The following is a 19,441-nucleotide window of genomic DNA, read 5'->3' as shown; positions in this document are numbered from 1 at the left end:
CTCTGCCTCAAAAAAAAAAAAAAATTCAAAATTAACCAGGTGTGGTGATGTGTGCCTGTAATCCCAGCGGGAGGCTGAGGCAGGAGAATCACTTGAATCTAGGAGGCAGAGGTTGCAGTGAGCTGAGATCATGCCATTGCACTCCAGCCTGGGCAAAGAGAGCGAAACTCCATCTCAAAAAAAAAGAAAAAAAAGAAAAACGAAAAGGAAGCCTTGTTTTAATTTCTATTTTCCAGCTGATTAATAAGACTGGGCATCTTTTCATATGCTTGTTTTGTCTGTTGCCTGTTCACATCTGATGCCCATTTCTCTTTTTGGGCAGTCCTTTTTTTTTTGCTGATGTCGTTCATGTATGCATTGAACAAATCATAACTGGAGGCCTATTGTGTACCAAAAATTGTTCTAGGCTTTCAAGAATATAGCAGTGAGTGTGACACAGCCCCTCCCATCATGTGGGTCACATTCTGGAAGCAGGGGACCAATAAAAATACACAAGTACCTGAGTGCAGTGGCTCACACCTGTAATCCCAGCACTTTGGAAGGCCAACGTGAGAATAGTTTGAGTCCAGGAGTTCAAGACCAGCCTGGGCAACATAGCAAGACCCCATCTTTATGACAAATTTCAAAAATGAGCTGGGCATGGTGGTGTGTGCCTGTAGTCCTAGCTACTTGGGACGCTGAGGCAAGAGGATCCCTTGAGCCCAGGAGTTCGAGGTTGCAGAGAGCTATTATCTCGCTACTGCACTCCAACCTGGATGACAGAGCAAGACCCTGTCAAAAAACAAAACACACACACACAAATCAAGAGAGTTGTCTGATGGTGGTAAGCACCATGAAGACAAAGGAAGCAGGATGGAGGGAAATTCTTTGATTGTTAAAGAAACTAGTTCCTTGCTCTGATACATATCAAATTTTTACAGTTTGTCATTTGCCTTCTAACTGTGAAATTTTGGTTGATGCAGAAGTATTTTTTTAAATTTTTTTTATTATACTTTAAGTTCTAGGGTACATGTGCACAATGTGTAGGTTTATTACATATGTATTCATGTGCCATGTTGGTGTGCTGCACCCATTAACTTGTCATTTACATTAGGTATTTCTCTTAATGCTATCCCTCCCCACTCCCCACACCCCATGACAGGCTCCGATGTGTGATGTTCCCTGCCCTATGTCCAAGTGTTCTCATTGTTCAACTCCCACCTATGAGTGAGAACATGTGGTGTTTGGTTTTCTGTCCTTGCAATAGTTTGCTCAGAATGATGGTTTCCAGCTTCACCCATGTCCCTACAAAGGACATGAACTCATCCTTTTTTATGGCCGCATAGTATTCCATGGTGTATATGTGCCACATTTTCTTAATCCAGTCTATCATTGATGGACATTTGGGTTGGTTCCAAGTCTTTGCTAATGTGAATAGTGCTACAATAAACATACGTTTGCATGTGTCTTTATAGTAGCATGATTTATAATCCTTTGGGTATATACCCAGTAATGGGATCGCTGGATCAAATGGTATTTCTAGTTCTAGATCCTTGAGGAATCGCCACACTGTCTTCCACAGTGGTTGAAGTAATTTACATTCCCACCAACAGTGTAAAAGCGTTCCTATTTCTCCACATCCTCTCCAGCATCTGTTGTTTCCTGACTTTTTAATGATCACCATTCTAACTGGTGTGAGATGGTATCTCATTGCGGTTTTGATTTGCATTTATCTGATGACCAGTGATGGTGAACATTTTTTCATATGTCTGTTGGCTGATGCGGAAGTATTTTTATGTGATCAAATTTATAAATCTTTCACTTTATGTTTTTTATGCTTGGAAAGATTTTTCTCCATCCCAACATTATAAAAGCATTTGCCCAGGTTTTCTTTTAGTGCCTTATGGATTTACTTACTCCGTTTAAGTCTTTAATCCATCTGGAATTGTTTTCAGTACAAACAGCAAGGAAAGGATCCAGCTAAATTGGTTAGCCATTGGCCTATGACCATTCATTAAATAATCCATCTTTCCCTGGGGGATTTGAATTGGTACCTATGAAACACATGAATTTTCCTGTGTATTTGGGTCTGCTTTTGCACTTTCTGTCTATCCCTATGACACAGCAGCCATCCAAATCACTATAGCTTTGTATTTATTTTTGATAATTTTTTACTATCAAATATTTTTTTAGCCGGTAATCCCAGCACTTTGGGAGGCCAAGGTGGGCAGATCGCTTGAGGTTAGAAGTTTGAGACCAGCTTGACCAACATAGTGAAACCCCATCTCTACTAAAAATACAAAAAAAAAAATTAGTGAGGCATGGTGGCAGGTGCCTGTAGTCTCAGCTACTTGGGAGGCCAAGGCACGAGAATCACTTGAACCTGGGAGGTGGAGGTTGCAGTGAGCTGAGATTGCCCACTGCACTCCAGCCTGGACGACACAGCGCCCAGGCTGATTTGCTCATCCATCTCCAAGAAAACAAACGAACAAACAAAAAAATTCAGCTGGGTGCGGTGGTTCACGCCTGTAATCCCAGCACTTTGGGAAGCCAAGGTGGGTGGGTCACCTGAGGTCAGGAATTCAAGACCAGTCTGGCCAATATGGTGAAACCCCATCTCTACAAAAATACAAAAATTAGCCGGGCATGATGGCAGGTGCCTGTAATCCCAGCTACTCAGGAGGCTGAGGCGGGAGAATCGCTTGAGGCTGGGAGGTGAAGGTTGCAGAGAGCTGAGATTGTGCCATTGCCCTCCAGCCTGGGCAACAGAGCGAGACTCTGTCTCAAAAAAAAAAAAAGCATTAAAAAAAATTATTACTATATTTGATAGTAATAATTTTGGAAAGTTGACTCTTTGGACAAATTATTTAACTTCTCTTGGCCTCAGTTTCCTCCTCTGTAAAACAGGGAGACTACCAACCTTGAAGGGTTGTTCTGGGAATTAGTGAATTAATGGAGCACTTTAGTTCTGGGGTCAGGTAAGCCTCTTTGAGAAGGTAATACTCCAGCTGAAATCTGATTGACAAGGAAGAGCATGCCTGGCAGAGGAAACAGCAAAGGCAAAGGCTCCGAGGCAGGGACTAGGTTAGTGTGATGCAGGTTCATGCGGAGGGCATCGCTCGTGGAGGGGACTGAACGAGGAGAGGGTGGAAGGGTGGGCCGCGGTGAGGGGTCTGGCTATCACCATAAGGGTACTGGAGAGCCGCAGCAGGATCAGGAGGGCGGGTGGGGCCCACTGACCCTTCCTCTGTCCCCACAGTCCATGGAGTCGCAGGTGGAGGAGTGGTACCGCGAGGTGGGAGAGCTGCAGGCGCAGACGGCGGCGCTGCCGCTGGAGCCGGCGAGCAAGGAGCTGGTGGGCGAGCGGCAGAACGCGGTGGGCGAGCGCCTGGTGCGCCTGCTCGAGCCGTTGCAGGAACGCCGCCGCTTGCTGCTGGCCTCCAAGGAGTTGCACCAGGTGGCACACGACCTGGACGACGAGCTGGTGAGGCCAGCGCAGGGACCTGGGGCGGGGCGGGGCGGGGGGCGGAGAAGGTGGGCACGGGACGGGGTGAGGATGGAGACGGCTGAGACCCTCCCACTCATACGCTGAAAGACGCATTCAGCCCTTCACTCATTCATTCATTCACACTCATTTACTCACTTTGAATCATTCGTTGAGTTGTTCATTTAGTCACTCATTTATTCACTCATCCATCATTTGTTCTTTCCTCCACTCATTTACTTACTATTCATTCATTCACTCTTCTGTTCATTTCCTCATTCCATCACTCAATTTCCTGATTTGCTCATTCATTTGCTCACTCAGTTGATCATTCTGGCCCCAGCCCTGTGTTTGGATGATACTGGGGCCACAGGGGTGGCCAAGGCAGACCCCATTGTGCCCCAGAGGGCTCAGAGTCTAACGAGGAAAACAGACTTGTCCCCAGACAGTGACAATTCCGGGTGGTTAGGAATATGATAGGAAACAAGACCTGTATGTGCAAAGGCCAACGGTGTGAGCCTGGCTTAAGTGCAGAGAGCAAGACAGAGTATGTCAACAGAGGAGACTGAGACAGGTGTGGTGGCGCCTGTAGTCCCAGCTACTTGGAAGCCTGAGGCAGGAGCATTATTTGAGCCTGGGGATTCGATCCCATCTCAAAGAAAAAAAAAATGGAGGAGGCTGAAGATTCGACTGGGCTTTTAGGCAAGGAAGGGCCTGGGATGCTGTGCAGGTTTAAAGTTGAGTTGCGATGCAGGGGTTCTTGGATGCATTCTCCCCTTGACCTGCTTCCTGTGTCCTCTCCAGGCATGGGTTCAGGAGCGGCTGCCACTGGCCATGCAGACAGAGCGAGGCAACGGTTTGCAGGCAGTCCAGCAGCACATCAAAAAGAACCAGGTGAGCAGAGCCAGGTGAGGGAGCGAGTTAGGACACATTTGGATACACGTGATAGAAAACAGCTGAAGATGGTTAAAGCCAAAACAATGAATTTATTGGCTTTTGGAATTAACAACACTGTGGACAGCAGATACAGATGTATCCAGGTGCTTCCATATATTTTCATGACTCTTGGCTCTTTTTTTTTTTTTTTTTGAGATGGAGCCTTGCTCTGTTGCCCAGGCTGGAGTTCAGTGGCACAATCTTTGCTCACTGCAACCTCCACTTCCTGAGTTCAAGCGATTCTCCTGCCTCAGCCACCCAAGTAGCTGGCATTACAGCTGTGCACCACCACACCTGGCTAATTTTTGTATTTTTAGTAGAGATGGGCGGTGGGGGGGGGGGGGGGTCACCAGGTTGGCCAGGCTGGCCTCGAACTCCTGGCCTCAAGTGATCCACTCGCCTCAGCCTCCCAAAGTGCTGAGATTACAGGTGTGAGCCACCGCACCCGGCCTGTTTGTTTTTCTGCATGAGCTTTCCTCTTAGGCCAATCCTCCTCTCCTGGCGATAAAAGGCCTCCAATAGATTCAGGTTTACCTCCCACCAGCAAAACTGAAGAGAATTTCCCCCCTCAATAATGTCAACAGTAGTCTCAGGAATAATTCTCATTGGCTCACCATGCCCATGGCATCCCATGCCCATCCCTGAACTAATCATGATGGATGGGGATTCGGACTGCTCCTTGGACTGGCCTGGCCAAGCACCCTCCCCTGGAACCTGCTGCTGGAATCAGCCTTAGCTTAATTACCAAGGCTGAGATGGAGGCAAAGGGGGTTCCCCAAAGGAAAATCAGGGACTCGAGACTAGAAGGAAGGGGAATGTCTATTGGACAAGGAAAAGCGGAAAACAACAACAAACAAAATCACAAAACATCAAGTTAGCCTGGTGTGGTGGTGTGCCCCTGTAGTCCCAGCTACCCTGGAGGCTGAGGAGGGAGGGTCCCTTGAGTCCAGAGGTCAAAGCTGCAGTGAGCCTTGAACACACCACTGCACTCCACCCTGTGCAACAGAATGAGACCCTATCTCTCTCTCTCTCTCACACACACACACCCCAAAACAAACAAAAAACACCCATAGGGACAAAGGACAGAGATAATCAGCAAGAGGGTACTACTGTCCCCTAACCTGAGCAAGGTGGGGAGGGGGCTTTTGAGCTCCTAAAAAAATCTCTGAATCTCTGTTCATTCCTCTGGGGCTCAGTTTCCACATCTAAATAAGTAGAGTTGGTTTAGAGCAGTGGTTCTCAAACTGCATAGCAAGGGAACCCCTTGGTCAAAGCAACTATTTCACCAAAGCCTAAAGCAAGACACATAAAAGAGGAGTAATAATAATAAGGCATTGTGCCGGGTGTGGTGGCGGGTGTGTGTGTGGCACTCTGGGAGGCCGAGGCGGGATGATCACTTGAGCCCAGGAGTTTGAGACCAGCCTGGGCAACATGGGGAAACCCCGTCTTTACCAGAAATACAAAAATTAGCTGAGCGTAGTAGAAGGTGCCTGTAATCCCAGCTACTTGGGAGGCTGAGGCAGGAGAATCGCTTGAACCCAGGAGGCAGAGGTTGCAGTGAGCCAAGATCACACCACTGCACTCCAGCCTGGGTGACAGAGTGAGACCCTGTCTCAAAAAAAAAAAAAAAAAAAAGCATCAATTAAAGGTTTACTATGTGCTGGCTGCGTGCAGTGGCTCATGCCTGTAATCCCAGCACTTTGGGAGGCCGAGGTGGGTGGATCACCTGAGGTCAGGAGTTCGAGACCAGTCTGACCAACATGGTGAAACCCTGTCTCTACTAAAAATACAAAAAATTAAGGCCAGGTGCAGTGGCTCATGCCTGTAATCCCAGCACTTTGGGAGGCCGAGGCAGGTGGATCACGAGGTCAGGAGATCGAGATCATCCTGGCTAACATGGTGAAACTGCATCTCTACTAAAAACACAAAAAATTAGCCGGGCGAGGTGGCGGGTGCCTGTAATCCCAGCTACTGGGGAGGCTGGGGCAGGAGAATCACTTGAACCTAGGAGGCGGAGGTTGCAGTGAGCCAAGACTGCACCATTGCAGTACAGCCTGAGTGCCAAGAGCGAGACTCCGTCTCAAAAAAAAAAAAAAAAAAAAGATTTACCATGTGCTAAGTACTGTCTTACGGTTTATGCTGATTATTTAATTTAATCCTCTCAATAACCCTATGAGGTGGATATTGTCATTATCCTCATTTCACCAAACAATGTTTGTTGGAAGAATAGGGCACTGAAGGATGGTGGGGAGGTGGGTCCACAGATTATTTTGGAAGCTTCCTGATCATTCTGCAGTAGGTGGAGTTCTTTAAGAGACTGGAGTTTTGCTGAGATTTCGTTTTCCTGTCTTGATGAAAATACTCTTGGCTATCAACAGTGTTGGGGACAAAACTGGCCTATCGTTGTCATGGTTGAGGAGACTGATCAAGCGCATTTAGTACTTAAAATTGGGGGAGCTCAGCTGTGTGCAGTGAGAGTGCTGGATACACAGGGGCTGTTAAGCAAAAAATAGCTGCAAATATTATGCATTTGCTGCATGCAGGCTCAGTTCCAAGTGCTCCATAGTTTATCACCTTACAACAACCCCACGTTAGATCATCTCAGCCTGATACTAGCTTGTGTGACTTTAGCAAATTCCTCACCCTCTCTGTGCCTCAGTCTTCTCATCTGTAAAATGGAGATGGTAATGTTGTCTGGGTCCATAGGTTGGGAATGAGGAGGTGTGAGGCTATATTATGTAAAGCTCTTACTTAGTAAAGCACCTGGCAGGTAGCAGGGTAGCAGACACTCAAGAAGCATTGGCTGGCCGGGCACAGTGGCTCATGCTTATAAGCCTAGCACTTTGGGAGGCCAAGGTGGGAGGATCGCTTGAGGCCAGGAGTTCAAGACCGGCCTGAGTAACATAGCAAGACCTCGTCCCTCCAAAAATATTTTTTAAAATAGTAGGGCATGGTGGTGCACAGCTATAGTCCCAGCTACTTGGGAGGCTGAGGCAGGAGGATCACTTGAGCTCAGGAGTTTAAAGCTGCTGCATTCCAGCCTGGGTGATAGAGTGAGACCCTGTCTCTAAAAAAGCAAAATAAGAAGAGGACATGCTGGCTGTTATTATCTTTGTTTACCACTTGAGGCACACAAAAAGTTAAATAAGGTTAAGGCACACAAAAAGTTAAAAAAGACACACAAAAAGTTAAATAAGGTACTCCGTAAGTAAATAAGGTTAAGGCACACAAAAAGTTAAATAAGATACTCTGCAAGTACAGAGCTGGTTGAGGGAACCTTCTGGGGGATGGAAGTGTTCCGCATGCTGATCTGGGCACACCGGTGTATGCGTCTGTACAAATGTGTGCAACTGTATACCTAAGATTTGTGCGCTTCACCGTATATAAATGATACGTCGGCTGCTAAGCTGTAGGGTTTCTGTGTTAGGGCCGATCTTGGGTCGGCAAGCGGCTTGGCTCAGAGCACAGTCTCTGGAACCAGCCTCCTGTGTTCAAATCCTGTCACTCCTTATTGGCTGCTTGTTCTTGGGCGCTGTACTTCGCCCCTCTGTGCCTGTTTTCCCACCTGCAGCATAGGGTTATGATGAGTGAGAGAGTATCAGAAAAATGTTTACATGGTCTTGGCACGTGGTAAGCGAGCTGGGGGTGCTTGTTAATTGCCCCGTGGGCCGTGCCAGTAGCAGAGGAGCGTGTGGTCTTGCAGGGCCTCGGAACGCCCCCTCTCCACCCACATCCCCCTATCTCCTGCCCCCAGGGCCTGCGGCGGGAGATCCAGGCGCACGGGCCGCGCCTGGAGGAGGTGCTGGAGCGCGCGGGCGCGCTGGCGTCGCTGCGCAGCCCGGAGGCAGAGGCAGTGCGTCGGGGCCTGGAGCAGCTGCAGAGCGCCTGGGCCGGACTGCGGGAGGCTGCCGAGCGACGGCAGCAGGCGCTGGACGCCGCCTTCCAGGTGGAGCAGTACTACTTCGACGTGGCTGAGGTGGAGGCGTGGCTGGGCGAGCAGGAGCTGCTCATGATGAGTGAGGACAAGGGCAAGGTGCGCCCGAGCTGGGGGTGCGGAGGGCCTGGGGGCGCTGGAGCCAGGGGCCGCCGCTGCCGCCTCATCGTGGGCGCTTTGTGCCCCCAGGACGAACAGAGCACCCTGCAGCTGCTCAAGAAACACCTGCAGCTGGAGCAAGGCGTGGAGAACTACGAGGAAAGCATCGCGCAGCTGTCGCGCCAGTGCCGGGCGCTGCTGGAGATGGGACACCCGGACAGGTGGGCGGGCGGGCGGGGGCGGGGGCATGGCTGGTTCACAGGAATGGTCCGGCAGGACCTGAAGCTTTGCTGTTGGGAGTTGGCGCAGCGCTGGAATTGGACGTTGGGTGGGAGAGGCCCTCCTTGCTGTGTGCTGGAGCCCTCGGATTTGGCAAGTGGGAGGGCCGGAATTGGGGGACACGGCCCAGGGATGGTTGAGAGGGTGGGGCCAGGAGCACCTGGATTTGAGTGTAGTAGTGGGGACCTTGTCAGGGGAGAAAAGAGGAGGCGATGTCTAGGACTGGGGTAGAGAAGAATTTGCTCAGGACAGGCAAGGGGCTCTTTCTACCCAGTGTCTGGCAGGACAGAAAAGCCTGTGCTGAGATTGGCTATGTGGGTGGGGCTGGAGACCTCCTGGTGCAGTGGGGTGATGTTGCCTCGTGTAGGCGGGTGCTGAGCTCCAGGCCTGGACCACGGATGGAATCTGAAAGGAGGTACAGAGACCTCTGTCCAAGTGGGCTCAGAGATTGGGGCTAGAGGTGGGATGAATTGGCTGGGGACCCAACCTGGGAGTCCAGAGTCCCACCAAGGTGAGGTTCCTGGATAGGAGGGGCGTGAGACTGAAATAGAAACTGGGTGAGGCTGCCGAGGTGGGCGGATCACTTGAGGTCAGGAGTTGGAGACCAGCTTGGCCAACATGGTGAAACTCTGTCTCTACTAAAAATAAAAAATAAGCCGGGCATGGTGGCACGTGCCTTTAGTCCCAGCTACTGGGGAGGCTGAGGCAGGAGAATGGCTTGAACCTGGGAGGCAGAGGTTGCAGTGAGCTGAGATCGCGCCACTGCACTCCAGCCTGGTGACAGAGCAAGACTCCGTCTCAAAAAAAAAAAAAAAAAAAAGAAAGGAAACTGGGTGAGGCTGGATGGAGGTGAGCTTATCCATCTAGGGAAGCAGAGCTTTCCCTGCATGCTGAAATGCAGGGCTGTCTGAACCCAAGACTTGCAGAAAACAGAGTCCTGGCCAGGCATAGTGGCTAACGCCTGTAATGTCAACACTCGGAGGCTGAGGCAGGAGGATCGTTTGAGCCCAGGAGTTTGAGAACAGAGGGAACATAGTGAGACCTCATCTCTACAAAAAAATCAAAAAGTTAGCCAGGTGTAGAGTCACCCTGTGGTCCCACTTGGGAGGCTGCAATGGGAGGATTGCTTGAGCATGGGAGGTGGAGGCTGCAGTGAGTTGTGATCACACCATGGCACTCCAGCCTGAGCAACAGAGCAAGACCCTGTCTCCAAAAAAAAAAAAAAAAGAAAAAGAAAAAAGAAAAGAAAACAGAGCTCTACCTGGGGACACAGCCTTGTCTGAAGATTCCAAGGAAACACAGCCCTGTCCTGGGGAGGGGGTTTAGGGGGGTCACGCTCTGCCCCAGAATCTCAGGGGTCCATCCCTGCCCCTCTGTGTCCCCCATCAGCGAGCAGATCAGCCGGCGGCAGTCTCAGGTGGACCGCCTGTACGTGGCACTCAAGGAGCTGGGTGAGGAGCGCCGGGTGGCTCTGGAACAGCAGTACTGGCTGTACCAGCTCAGCCGCCAGGTGAGCGAGCTTGAGCACTGGATTGCCGAGAAGGAGGTGGTGGCTGGCTCACCCGAGCTTGGCCAGGACTTTGAGCATGTCTCGGTGAGCATCATTAGTAATAAGTGATACCAGGAGCTACCACTAAGGTTCTCTGGGCCTTAGTTTCCTCATCTCTAGTATGAGGATAATAACAGCACCCGCCTCATGGCTCTGCTCTGAGACAAATGAGTTAATATAATGTAAAGCACTGAGGACCCTGCTTGGCACACATGCTGCCTCACACAGTGTTAGTTATTATTATCAGCTCATTATTTTATTGTTACTTATTGTTATTTTTATTGTTACTATTTTGTTACTATTCTTGCCAGGTGTTCAGTAAGTGTTAGATATTATTTTTTATGATGATGATGATGATGATTGTCATTACTCTTACCTGCCACAAAATGGTAGCCTCTGCCAGGTATGGTGGCTCATGCCTGTAATCCCAACACTTTGGGAGGCTGAGGCAGGTGGATCACTTGAGGTCAGGAGTATGAGACCAGCCTGGCCAACATAGTGAAACCCCGTCTCTACTAAAAACACAAAAAAATCAGCTGGACAGGCCAACATAGTGAAACCCCGTCTCTACTAAAAACACAAAAAAATCAGCTGGACATGGTGGCACACGCCTGTAGTCCTAGCTGTTTGGGAGGCTGAGGCAGGAGAATCGCTTGAACTGGGGAGGTGAAGTTTGCAGTAAGTGGCTATTGAACCACTGCACTCCAACCTGGGCGACAGAGCAAGACTCTGTATCAAAAAGAAAAAAAGAATTGTAGGCTGGAGGGGGCTGGTGTATGCTGCCCCTTTGCTCACTTTGCTGTACCCCTCCGCCTCCCCACTTGCTGATGGCAGGTGCTGCAGGAGAAATTCTCGGAGTTCGCCAGCGAGACAGGTACGGCAGGGCGGGAACGGCTGGCAGCTGTGAACCAGATGGTGGATGAGCTGATCGAGTGTGGCCATACAGCAGCGGCCACCATGGCCGAGTGGAAGGACGGACTGAACGAGGCCTGGGCTGAGCTGCTGGAGCTCATGGGCACACGGGCCCAGCTGCTGGCCGCCTCTCGGGAGCTTCATAAGTTCTTCAGTGACGCCCGAGAGCTTCAGGGACAGATTGAGGAGAAGCGGAGGCGGCTGCCCCGCCTGACCACCCCGCCTGAGCCGAGACCCAGCGCCAGTTCCATGCAGCGGACCCTGAGAGCCTTTGAGCATGACCTGCAGCTCCTCGTGTCCCAGGTGGGGCGCCGGTGGCCATCAGGGCAGGTGGGAGGGCCTGGACAGCTGTGGGCAGCAGAGTGGGCAAAAATCAGGCTGTGGAGCAGGTCGAAGTTAGGCAGTGGCACAGACAGAAAGTGGACTACAGAACAGGAAGAAATTAGATAATGGAGCAGATAGAAAATGGATTGATGGAATGGTATATAGAAATCAGGTATTGGCAGGGAAAAGTGGTACCTTAGAAGGTCTCACAGATATTAAACAGCTTCCGGCTGGACGTGGTGGCTCCCTTTGGGAGGCCGACGCAGGCGGATCATCTGAGGTCAGGAGTTTAAGACCAGCCTGGTCAACGTGGTGAAACCCCATCTCTACTAAAAATATGAAAATTAGCCAGGTCTGGTGGCGGGCACCTGTAATCCCAGCTACTTGGGAGGCTGAGGCAGGAGAATCACTTGAACCCGGGAGGAGGAGGTTGCAGTGAGCCCAGATCTCGCCATTGCATTCCATCCAGCCTAGGTGACAAGAGTGACACTCCATCTCAAAAAAAAAAAAAAAAAAAAACTTCCAATAGAGAATGGGCAGTGGTTCTCCTAAAACTGTGAATTTTACCTAAATCCAGATCAAGGGTCTAAAGGGAATTTTGAGAAGTCTGAGAGGAATTTGGCTGTGGTGTAGATAGAAATTAGACAACAGACAAGGCCAGGCGCGGTGGCTCACGCTTGTAATCCCAACACTTTGGGAGGCCGAGGCGGGCGGATCATGAGGTCAGGAGTTCAAGACCAGTCTGACCAACATGATGAAACCCTGTCTCTACTAAAAAAACAAAAATTACCAGGCGTGGTGGCGGGCGCCTGTAATCCCTGCTACACAGGAGGCTGAGGCAGGAGAATCGCTTGAACCCGGGAGGGGGAGGTTGCAGTGAGCCAAGATGGCACCACTGCACTCCAGCCTGAGTGACAGAGTGAGACTCCATCTCAAAAAAAAAAATAAAAAAGAACTTAGATAACAGGTCTCTGATAGAAATCATATGACTTTTCTGAAAGTAATTTGATGGGGGTGAATTTAATGAAAAAGGCACCAGAGATATTGGAAATTAGGCAGAGGTTCTGGCCAGAATTCGGAGGTAGATCTGAGCAGTCAGATGGAAATGAAGCTGGGGGCCCCATACAACTTAGGCAGCAGGAAATTGGGTTGCAGGTCTAATGGAAGGTAGAAGTTGGGCAATTTTTTTTTTTTTTTTTTTGAGGCAGAGTCTCACTCTGTCACCCAGGCTGGAGTGCAGTGGCATGATCTCAGCTCACTGCAACCTCTACCTCCCAGGCTTAAGCAGTTCTCCTGCCTCAGCCTTCCAAATAGCTGAGATTATATGCACGCACCACCACGCCTGGCTAATTTTTATATTTTTAGTAGAGACAGGATTTCACCATGTTGGCCAGGCTGGCCTCAAAATCGTGACCTCAGGTGATCCACCCATCTCGGCCTCCCAAAGTGCTGGGATTACAGGCATGCGCTACTATGCCCAGCTGGCAATTATTATTATTATTATTATTATTATTATTAGGCAGAGTCTCGCTTTGTCACCCAGGCTGGAGTGTAGTGGTGTAATCTCGGCTCACTGCAGCCTCCGCCTCCCGGGTTCAAGCGATCCTCCCGCTTCAGCCTCGAGTAGCTGGGACTACAGGTGCAAGCCACCACACCCAGCTAATTTTTGTATTTTTAGTAGAGATGGGGTTTCACCATGTTGGCCAGGCTGCTGTTGAACTCCTGACCTCAAGTGATCTGCCCGCCTTGGCCTCCCAAAGTGCTGGGGTTATAGGCATGAGCTACCGCGCCCAGCCCAGTTATTTTTATAAATCCTACAAATTACTCAGAAATCAGGCTGAGAGATTCATAGTAATAAGTGGTGGATCTGTTAGAGATGGGGAGGTCACACCAAAAGAAATCAGGAGATTGAACCAACAGAGTGAGCAGCAGGCTGAGCACAGTGGCTCATGCCTATAATCTCAGCACTTTGGGAGGCCCAGCTTGGAGGATTGCTTGAGTCCAGGAGTTCAAGATGAGCCTGGGCTACATAGTGAGACTCCATCTCTATTACAACATATATGTATATATCCTGGTACAGTGGCATGCACCTGTAGTTCAGCTATTAGTAGGCTGAGGCAGGAGGATCACTTGAGCCCAGGATGTCAAGGCTGCAGTGAATGGTGTTTGTGCCACTGCACTGCAGCCTGGGCAACAGAGCAAGACCCTGTCTCAGAAAAACAAACAAACAAGAAACCCAAAACCCAAAAGACAGAGTGAGCAGAACTCATACAGCAGAATGAATGGAAATAGGGCAGGGGACTAATGGCAATTGAACAGCCATCGTGTAGGAAACTGGGCTACTATGAAGGAGTGGGTTTGAAATAAACCGAGTTAAAAAAAAAAATTAGCACATCTAAAAGACATCAAAGTGGAAAGGGGTTTCCTGAAAGACCCAAGGTAGAGGTGGGCCTGCCTGAAAACATAGGTGACAGACCCAATAGAAATAAAGCTCTCAGACCAAAAGAAATCAGGCAGTCAGTTGAAAGAGACGTGGTAGTAGATCTAAAAGAAGTCAGAACGCGGATAAGTCAAAGAGAAATCAGGCAGCGGATATGACAGGAGCCTGGCTGTGGGATCACAGTGTGAGGCTCCTTATATCTTGAGGTTCCGCGCTGGAGCAGATGGTGGGAGGGAGGGCACAGCCTGGACCCCGTGGAGGGCTGGCGCCCGACCTGGCATGCCCCTCAGGTACGGCAGCTGCAGGAGGGGGCGGCCCAGCTGCGGACGGTGTATGCGGGTGAACATGCCGAGGCCATCGCTAGCCGGGAGCAGGAGGTGCTGCAGGGTTGGAAAGAGCTGCTGTCAGCCTGCGAGGATGCCCGCCTGCACGTCAGCTCCACGGCCGACGCCCTGCGCTTCCACAGCCAAGTCCGTGACCTGCTCTCCTGGATGGATGGCATCGCCAGCCAGATTGGGGCAGCCGACAAGCCCAGGTGCCCCTCATCCCTCCTCGGGCTTCCTGCCTCCCCCTGGTGGCCTCCCCCAGCTGCCCCCAGCCCTTGACAGCCCCCTTCTCAATGGAATGACAACAGCCAATATCTGTGTGGCGCCTCTGTGTGCCAGGCACTGTTCTAGGTGCTTCGTGTGTATTCAGACCCCTTTTTTAGGCCTGTCATTGGGGACTTCGGTCATGGGGCATCCTTCTGTCCTCTGTCCTTCCCAGTTGCCCATTATTACCCTCTCCATGGGATGTCACAGCATGAAACAGGCTAAAGACAGGATGGGCAAGGGAGGTGTGGGACTGTATTTGTGAGGGTGGGTGAAGGATTCTAACAATTCCAGCATCTCGGTGGCTTCGTTAGTAGGCATTGGCTTATTGCTCACATAGTGGTTGGATGTGAGTGTCCGGCAGAATCCTGTCCCCTGGTGACTGGGAGCCAGGGTCCTTCCATCATGCCACCCTGGGAGTCACGTGCTGGACCCTCTGCATCCCGCTGCAGATGGGAAAAGACAGCAGGAGGATCACACAGAAGGTTTTAGGGATAAAGTCAGCACCCACACACTGCCAGCCCAGTGGCCTAACCTGTCTGCCAGGGAGGCTGCAAATTTTTTTTTCTCTTGAGATGGAGTCTTGCTCTGTTGCCCAGGCTGGAGTGCAGTGGCACAATAGCATCTCACTGCAACCTCCATCTCCCAGGTTCAAGCAATTCTCCTGCCTCAGCCTCCCAAGTAGCTGGGACTACAGGCGCCCACCACCACGTCTGGCTAATTTTGTATTTTTAGTAGAGACAGGGTTTCACCGTGTTGGCCACTCTGGTCTCAAACTCCTGGCCTCAAGTGGTCCACCTGCCTCAGCCTTCCAAAGTGCTGGGATTACAGGCGTAAGCCACCGTGCCTGACCTAGGCTGGAAATTTAGTCTCATGGTGTGGCTAAGAAGAAAAGGACCTGGGGAATCAGGGACACCTGGCATTGCTTCTGGGAATGCAGGTTCTGGAGCCTGCATTCATTTACTCAGCAAATATGTATTAAATGCACATGGTGTGCCACGTGGTGAGTAAGGCCAAACCCTTGCCCTGAGACAGATTGCATTCTCATAGCACTTATTAGTTTCTGAAATATAGTATGGGGACGGGGCACAGTGGCTCACGCCTGTAATCCCAGCACTTTGGGAGACAGAGGCAGGCGGATCACCTGAGCTCAGGAGTTTGAGACCAGCCTAGCCAACATGGCAAAACTCCGTCTCTACTAAAAATACAAAAATTAGCCAGGCATGGTGGCGGACACCTGTAATCCCAGCTACTTGGGAGGCTGAGGCAAGAGAATCGCTTGAACCCGGGAGGTGGAGGTCACAGTGAGCCAAGATCGTGCCACTGCACTCCAGCCTGGGTGACAAGAGCAAAACTCCATCTCAAAAAAAAAGAAAAAGAAAAAATGAAATATAGTGTGGGTATATATACATAGGAAGGGAATGATAGCTCGGCAGGATGTACGTTTGACTGGAGACCTGAATGAAGTGATGGGTGAGTCAGGTAAAGTTTTGGGGGAAGAGTTTTCTAGGTGGAGGGACCCACAAGTGCAAGGGCCCAGAAGTGGGCTGTAGTTAGGCATGTGTGAGGAAGAGCTACAGATCACTGTGGCCAGATGGAGGGAGGGAGTGGGGGAGTGTAGGGTGAGAGGAAGTGAGGTCAGAGGGGCACTGGGGCCCTGGAAACCACACATGGTAAGGAGCATGCCTTCTCTATGAGGAACGTGGGAGCCATGCGAGAGTTTAGAGCAGAGTGGAGTGGTGATGTGTACATTTGAGAAAAATAGGCCGGGCATGGTGGCTCATGCCTGTCATCCCAGCACTTTGGGAGGCCAAGGCGGGTGGATCACTTGAGGACAGGACCTTGAGACCAGCCTGGCCAATGTGGCAAAACCCTGCCTCTACTAAAAATACAAAAATTAGCTGGGCGTTGTCGCATGCGCCTGTAATCCCAGCTACTGGGGAGGCTGAGGCAGGAGAATTGCTTGAACCTGGAAGGTGGAGGTTGCAGTGTGCTGAGATCGTACCACTGCACTCTAGCCTGGGCAACAGAGCGAGACTCCGTGTCAAAAAAAAAAAAAAAAAAAAGCCGGGTGCAGTGGCCCACACCTGTAATCCCAGCATTTTGGGAGGCTGAGGTGGGCGGATCACTTGAGGTCAGGAGTTCGAGAGCAGCTTGACCAACATAGAGAAACCTCATCTCTACTAAAAATACAAACAGCCGCATGTGGTGGCACATGCCTGTAATCCCAGCTACTTGGGAGGCTGAGGCAGGAGAATTGCTTGAACCCGGGAGGCGGAGGTTGCGGTGAGCCAAGATTGTGCCATTGCACTCCAGCCTGGGCAACAAGAGCGAAATTCTGTCTCAAAAAAAAAAAATTAAATATACAGGGAAGTAAAGGTAACCCACATATGTATCGTGAACACTTGGCTTGAACAACCATCAACATTTGGCCAATCTAGCCAAAAGAGGTGGCTTACGCCTGTAATCCCAACACTGGGAGGCCAAGACAAGAGGATCACTTGAGCCCAGGAGTTTGAGACCACCCTACGCAACATAGTGAGACCCCATCTCTACAAAAAAGAAAAAAATTAGTCAAGCATGGTGGTGTGCATGCCTGTTGTCCCAGCTACTTGGGAGTCTGAGGGAGGAGGATCACTTGGGTCCAGGAGGGTCAGGCTGCAGTGAGCCATGATTATGCCATTTCACTGCAGCCTGGGTGACAGAGCGAGATTCTGTCTTAAAAAAAAAAATTTTTTTTTTTTAATTAGCTGGGCATTGTGGTGCATGCCTGTAGTCCCAGCTACTCTGGAGGCTAAGCCAGGAGGATCACTTGAGCCCAGGTGGTAGATTCAAACCATAGCATGAAGCTATGATTGCCAACTGATGGAACCTTCAGAAACTTGGAATTTGTTTTGGACATAAGATGGCTTAGAATGGTGCTGTCCAATAGTTATATAACACGAGCCACAAATGTGAGCCACATATATACTTTAAAATCTTCTTGTGGCCATATTAAGAAAGCAAAGCAAATGAAAATTAATTTTAGCAATACATTTTTATTTAACCTGACATACCCAAAATATTATCACTTCAACAAGTAGTCAATATTAAAACTATTAATGAGGCCAGGCAGTCTCGAACTTCTGGCCTCAGGTGATCCGCCCGCCGCAGCCTCCCAATCTCAGCCAAGTGGAGATGGCACCACTGCAGTCCAGCCTGGGTGACAGAATGAGACTCTGTCTCAAAAACAACAACAAAAACAAAGAAACAAAACTAGTAATGAGGCCGGGCGCAGTGGCTCATGCCTGTAATCTTGGCTGAGATTGGGAGGCTAAGGCGGGCAGATCACCTGAGGCCAGAAGTTCAAGACCAGCTTGGCCAACATGGCGAAAATCCATCTCTACTGAAAATACAGAACAAAAAATTAGCTAGGCTTGGTGGTGGGCGCCTGTAATCCCAGCTACTGGGGAGGCTGAGGCAGGAGAATTGCTTGAACCCGGGAGGTGGAGGCTGCAGTGAGCCAAGATCACGCCATTGCACTCCAGCCTGGGCAAGAAGAGCAAATCTCTGTCTCAAAAAAAAAACAAAAACAAAAAACAAAAAAAGGCCGGGTGCGGTGGCTCACGCCTGTAATCCTAGCACTTTGGGAGGCCAAGGCGGGTGGATCACCTGAGGTCAGGAGTTTGAGACCAGCCTGACAAACATGTTGAAACCCCGTTTCTACTAAAAATAGAAAAAAGTTAGCCAGGCATGGTGGCAGGCACCTGGAATCCCAGCTACTCAGGAGGCTGAGGCAGGGGAATCGCTTGAACCTACCTAGAAGGGGGAGGTTGCAGTGAGCAGAGATCGCACCACTGCACAACAACAACAAAAAACTATTAATGAGACATTTTACATTCTTTTTTACATTAACTCCACAAAATCTGGTGTGCATTTGACACTTTACACCAGAATTCAGACTGGCCACATTTCAAGTGCTCACATGTCTAGTGGCTGCTGCCTTGGAGAGCACAGACTTGGAACGTTAAAATCATTGGCTAGTGGAACCTTCAGAAGCATAGCTAGAAAAAGTTAGAAAATTTGGATCTTGGCTGGGTGCGGTGGCTTATGCCCATAGCCTCGAACTTTGGGAGGCTGAGGCAGGTGGATTGCTTGAGCCCAGGGGTTTGAGACCAGCCTGGGCAACATAGCAAGACCCTGTCTCTACAGAAAATAAAAAATTAGTTGGGTGTGACGGTGTGCACCTGTGGTCCCCGCTACTCAGGAGGCTGAGGCAGGAGGGATTGCATGAGCCCAGGAGGTTGAGGCTGAAGTAAGCTGTGATCCTGCCACTGCACTCCAGCCTGGGCAACAGAGCAAGACCCTATTAAAAAAAAAAAAGGAAAATTTGGATCTTGGAATCCTAGAAGGTTAGAATCACCAAAGTGTGAAATTTTAGAAACTTGGAAAATTTGAATCATTGAATGAACGAACCATGGACCCTCAGAACTTGGTCATCGAAAGTAGGTGTCTCAGCCTGGTGCAGTGACTCACGCCTGTAATCCCAGCACTTTGGGAGGCTGAGACGGGAGGATCACCCGAGGTCAGGAGTTCAAGACCAGCCTGGCCAACATGGCAAAACCCCATCTCTACAAAAAATACAAAAATTAGCTGGGCGTGGTGGCGGGCACCTGTAATCCCAGCTACTCAGGAGGCTGAGGCAGGAGAATCGCCTGAACTCGGGAGGCGGAGTTTGCAGTGAGCCGAGATCGCCCCACTGCACTCCAGCCTGGGCCACAGAGTGAGATTCTATCTCAAAAAAAAAAAAAAAAAAAGTAGGTGTCTTGAGGTGGTGTGGGATGTCAGCCTCAAGGATTCAGGGTCACCAGGAGCCACATGTGTGGGGCAGGCTGAGGAGGCTCCCCGTGGCTCAGATCCCTGCCTGCCACCCACT

The 19,441-nt window shown here is 50.1% G+C and overlaps 1 protein-coding gene across 3 annotated transcripts in view; it reads left to right on the top strand.

Moving 5' to 3' along the window:
- Nucleotides 1–19,441, top strand: part of SPTBN4 (spectrin beta, non-erythrocytic 4) — a 113,723-nt gene that overhangs the window by 83,354 nt on the left and 10,928 nt on the right. For 2 of the 3 annotated variants that reach the window (XM_032172883.2, XM_032172884.2), the window contains exons 21-27: nucleotides 3,239–3,463; nucleotides 4,268–4,357; nucleotides 8,154–8,432; nucleotides 8,523–8,653; nucleotides 10,101–10,305; nucleotides 11,095–11,475; nucleotides 14,227–14,471. In XM_032172883.2, the coding sequence (XP_032028774.1) occupies nucleotides 3,239–3,463; nucleotides 4,268–4,357; nucleotides 8,154–8,432; nucleotides 8,523–8,653; nucleotides 10,101–10,305; nucleotides 11,095–11,475; nucleotides 14,227–14,471 (1,556 nt within the window). Of the gene's footprint in view, nucleotides 1–3,238; nucleotides 3,464–4,267; nucleotides 4,358–8,153; nucleotides 8,433–8,522; nucleotides 8,654–10,100; nucleotides 10,306–11,094; nucleotides 11,476–14,226; nucleotides 19,439–19,441 lie in introns of those variants that run through there. The other variant, XM_032172885.2, reaches the window with a different exon arrangement.

Source organism: Hylobates moloch, unplaced genomic scaffold (genome assembly GCF_009828535.3).
Source record: "Hylobates moloch isolate HMO894 unplaced genomic scaffold, HMol_V3 SCAFFOLD_13, whole genome shotgun sequence".
NCBI classification, from domain to species: Eukaryota; Metazoa; Chordata; class Mammalia; order Primates; family Hylobatidae; genus Hylobates; species Hylobates moloch.
Note: the sequence above shows the minus strand (reverse complement) of the source record. Positions and strands in the feature narration are given on the sequence as shown.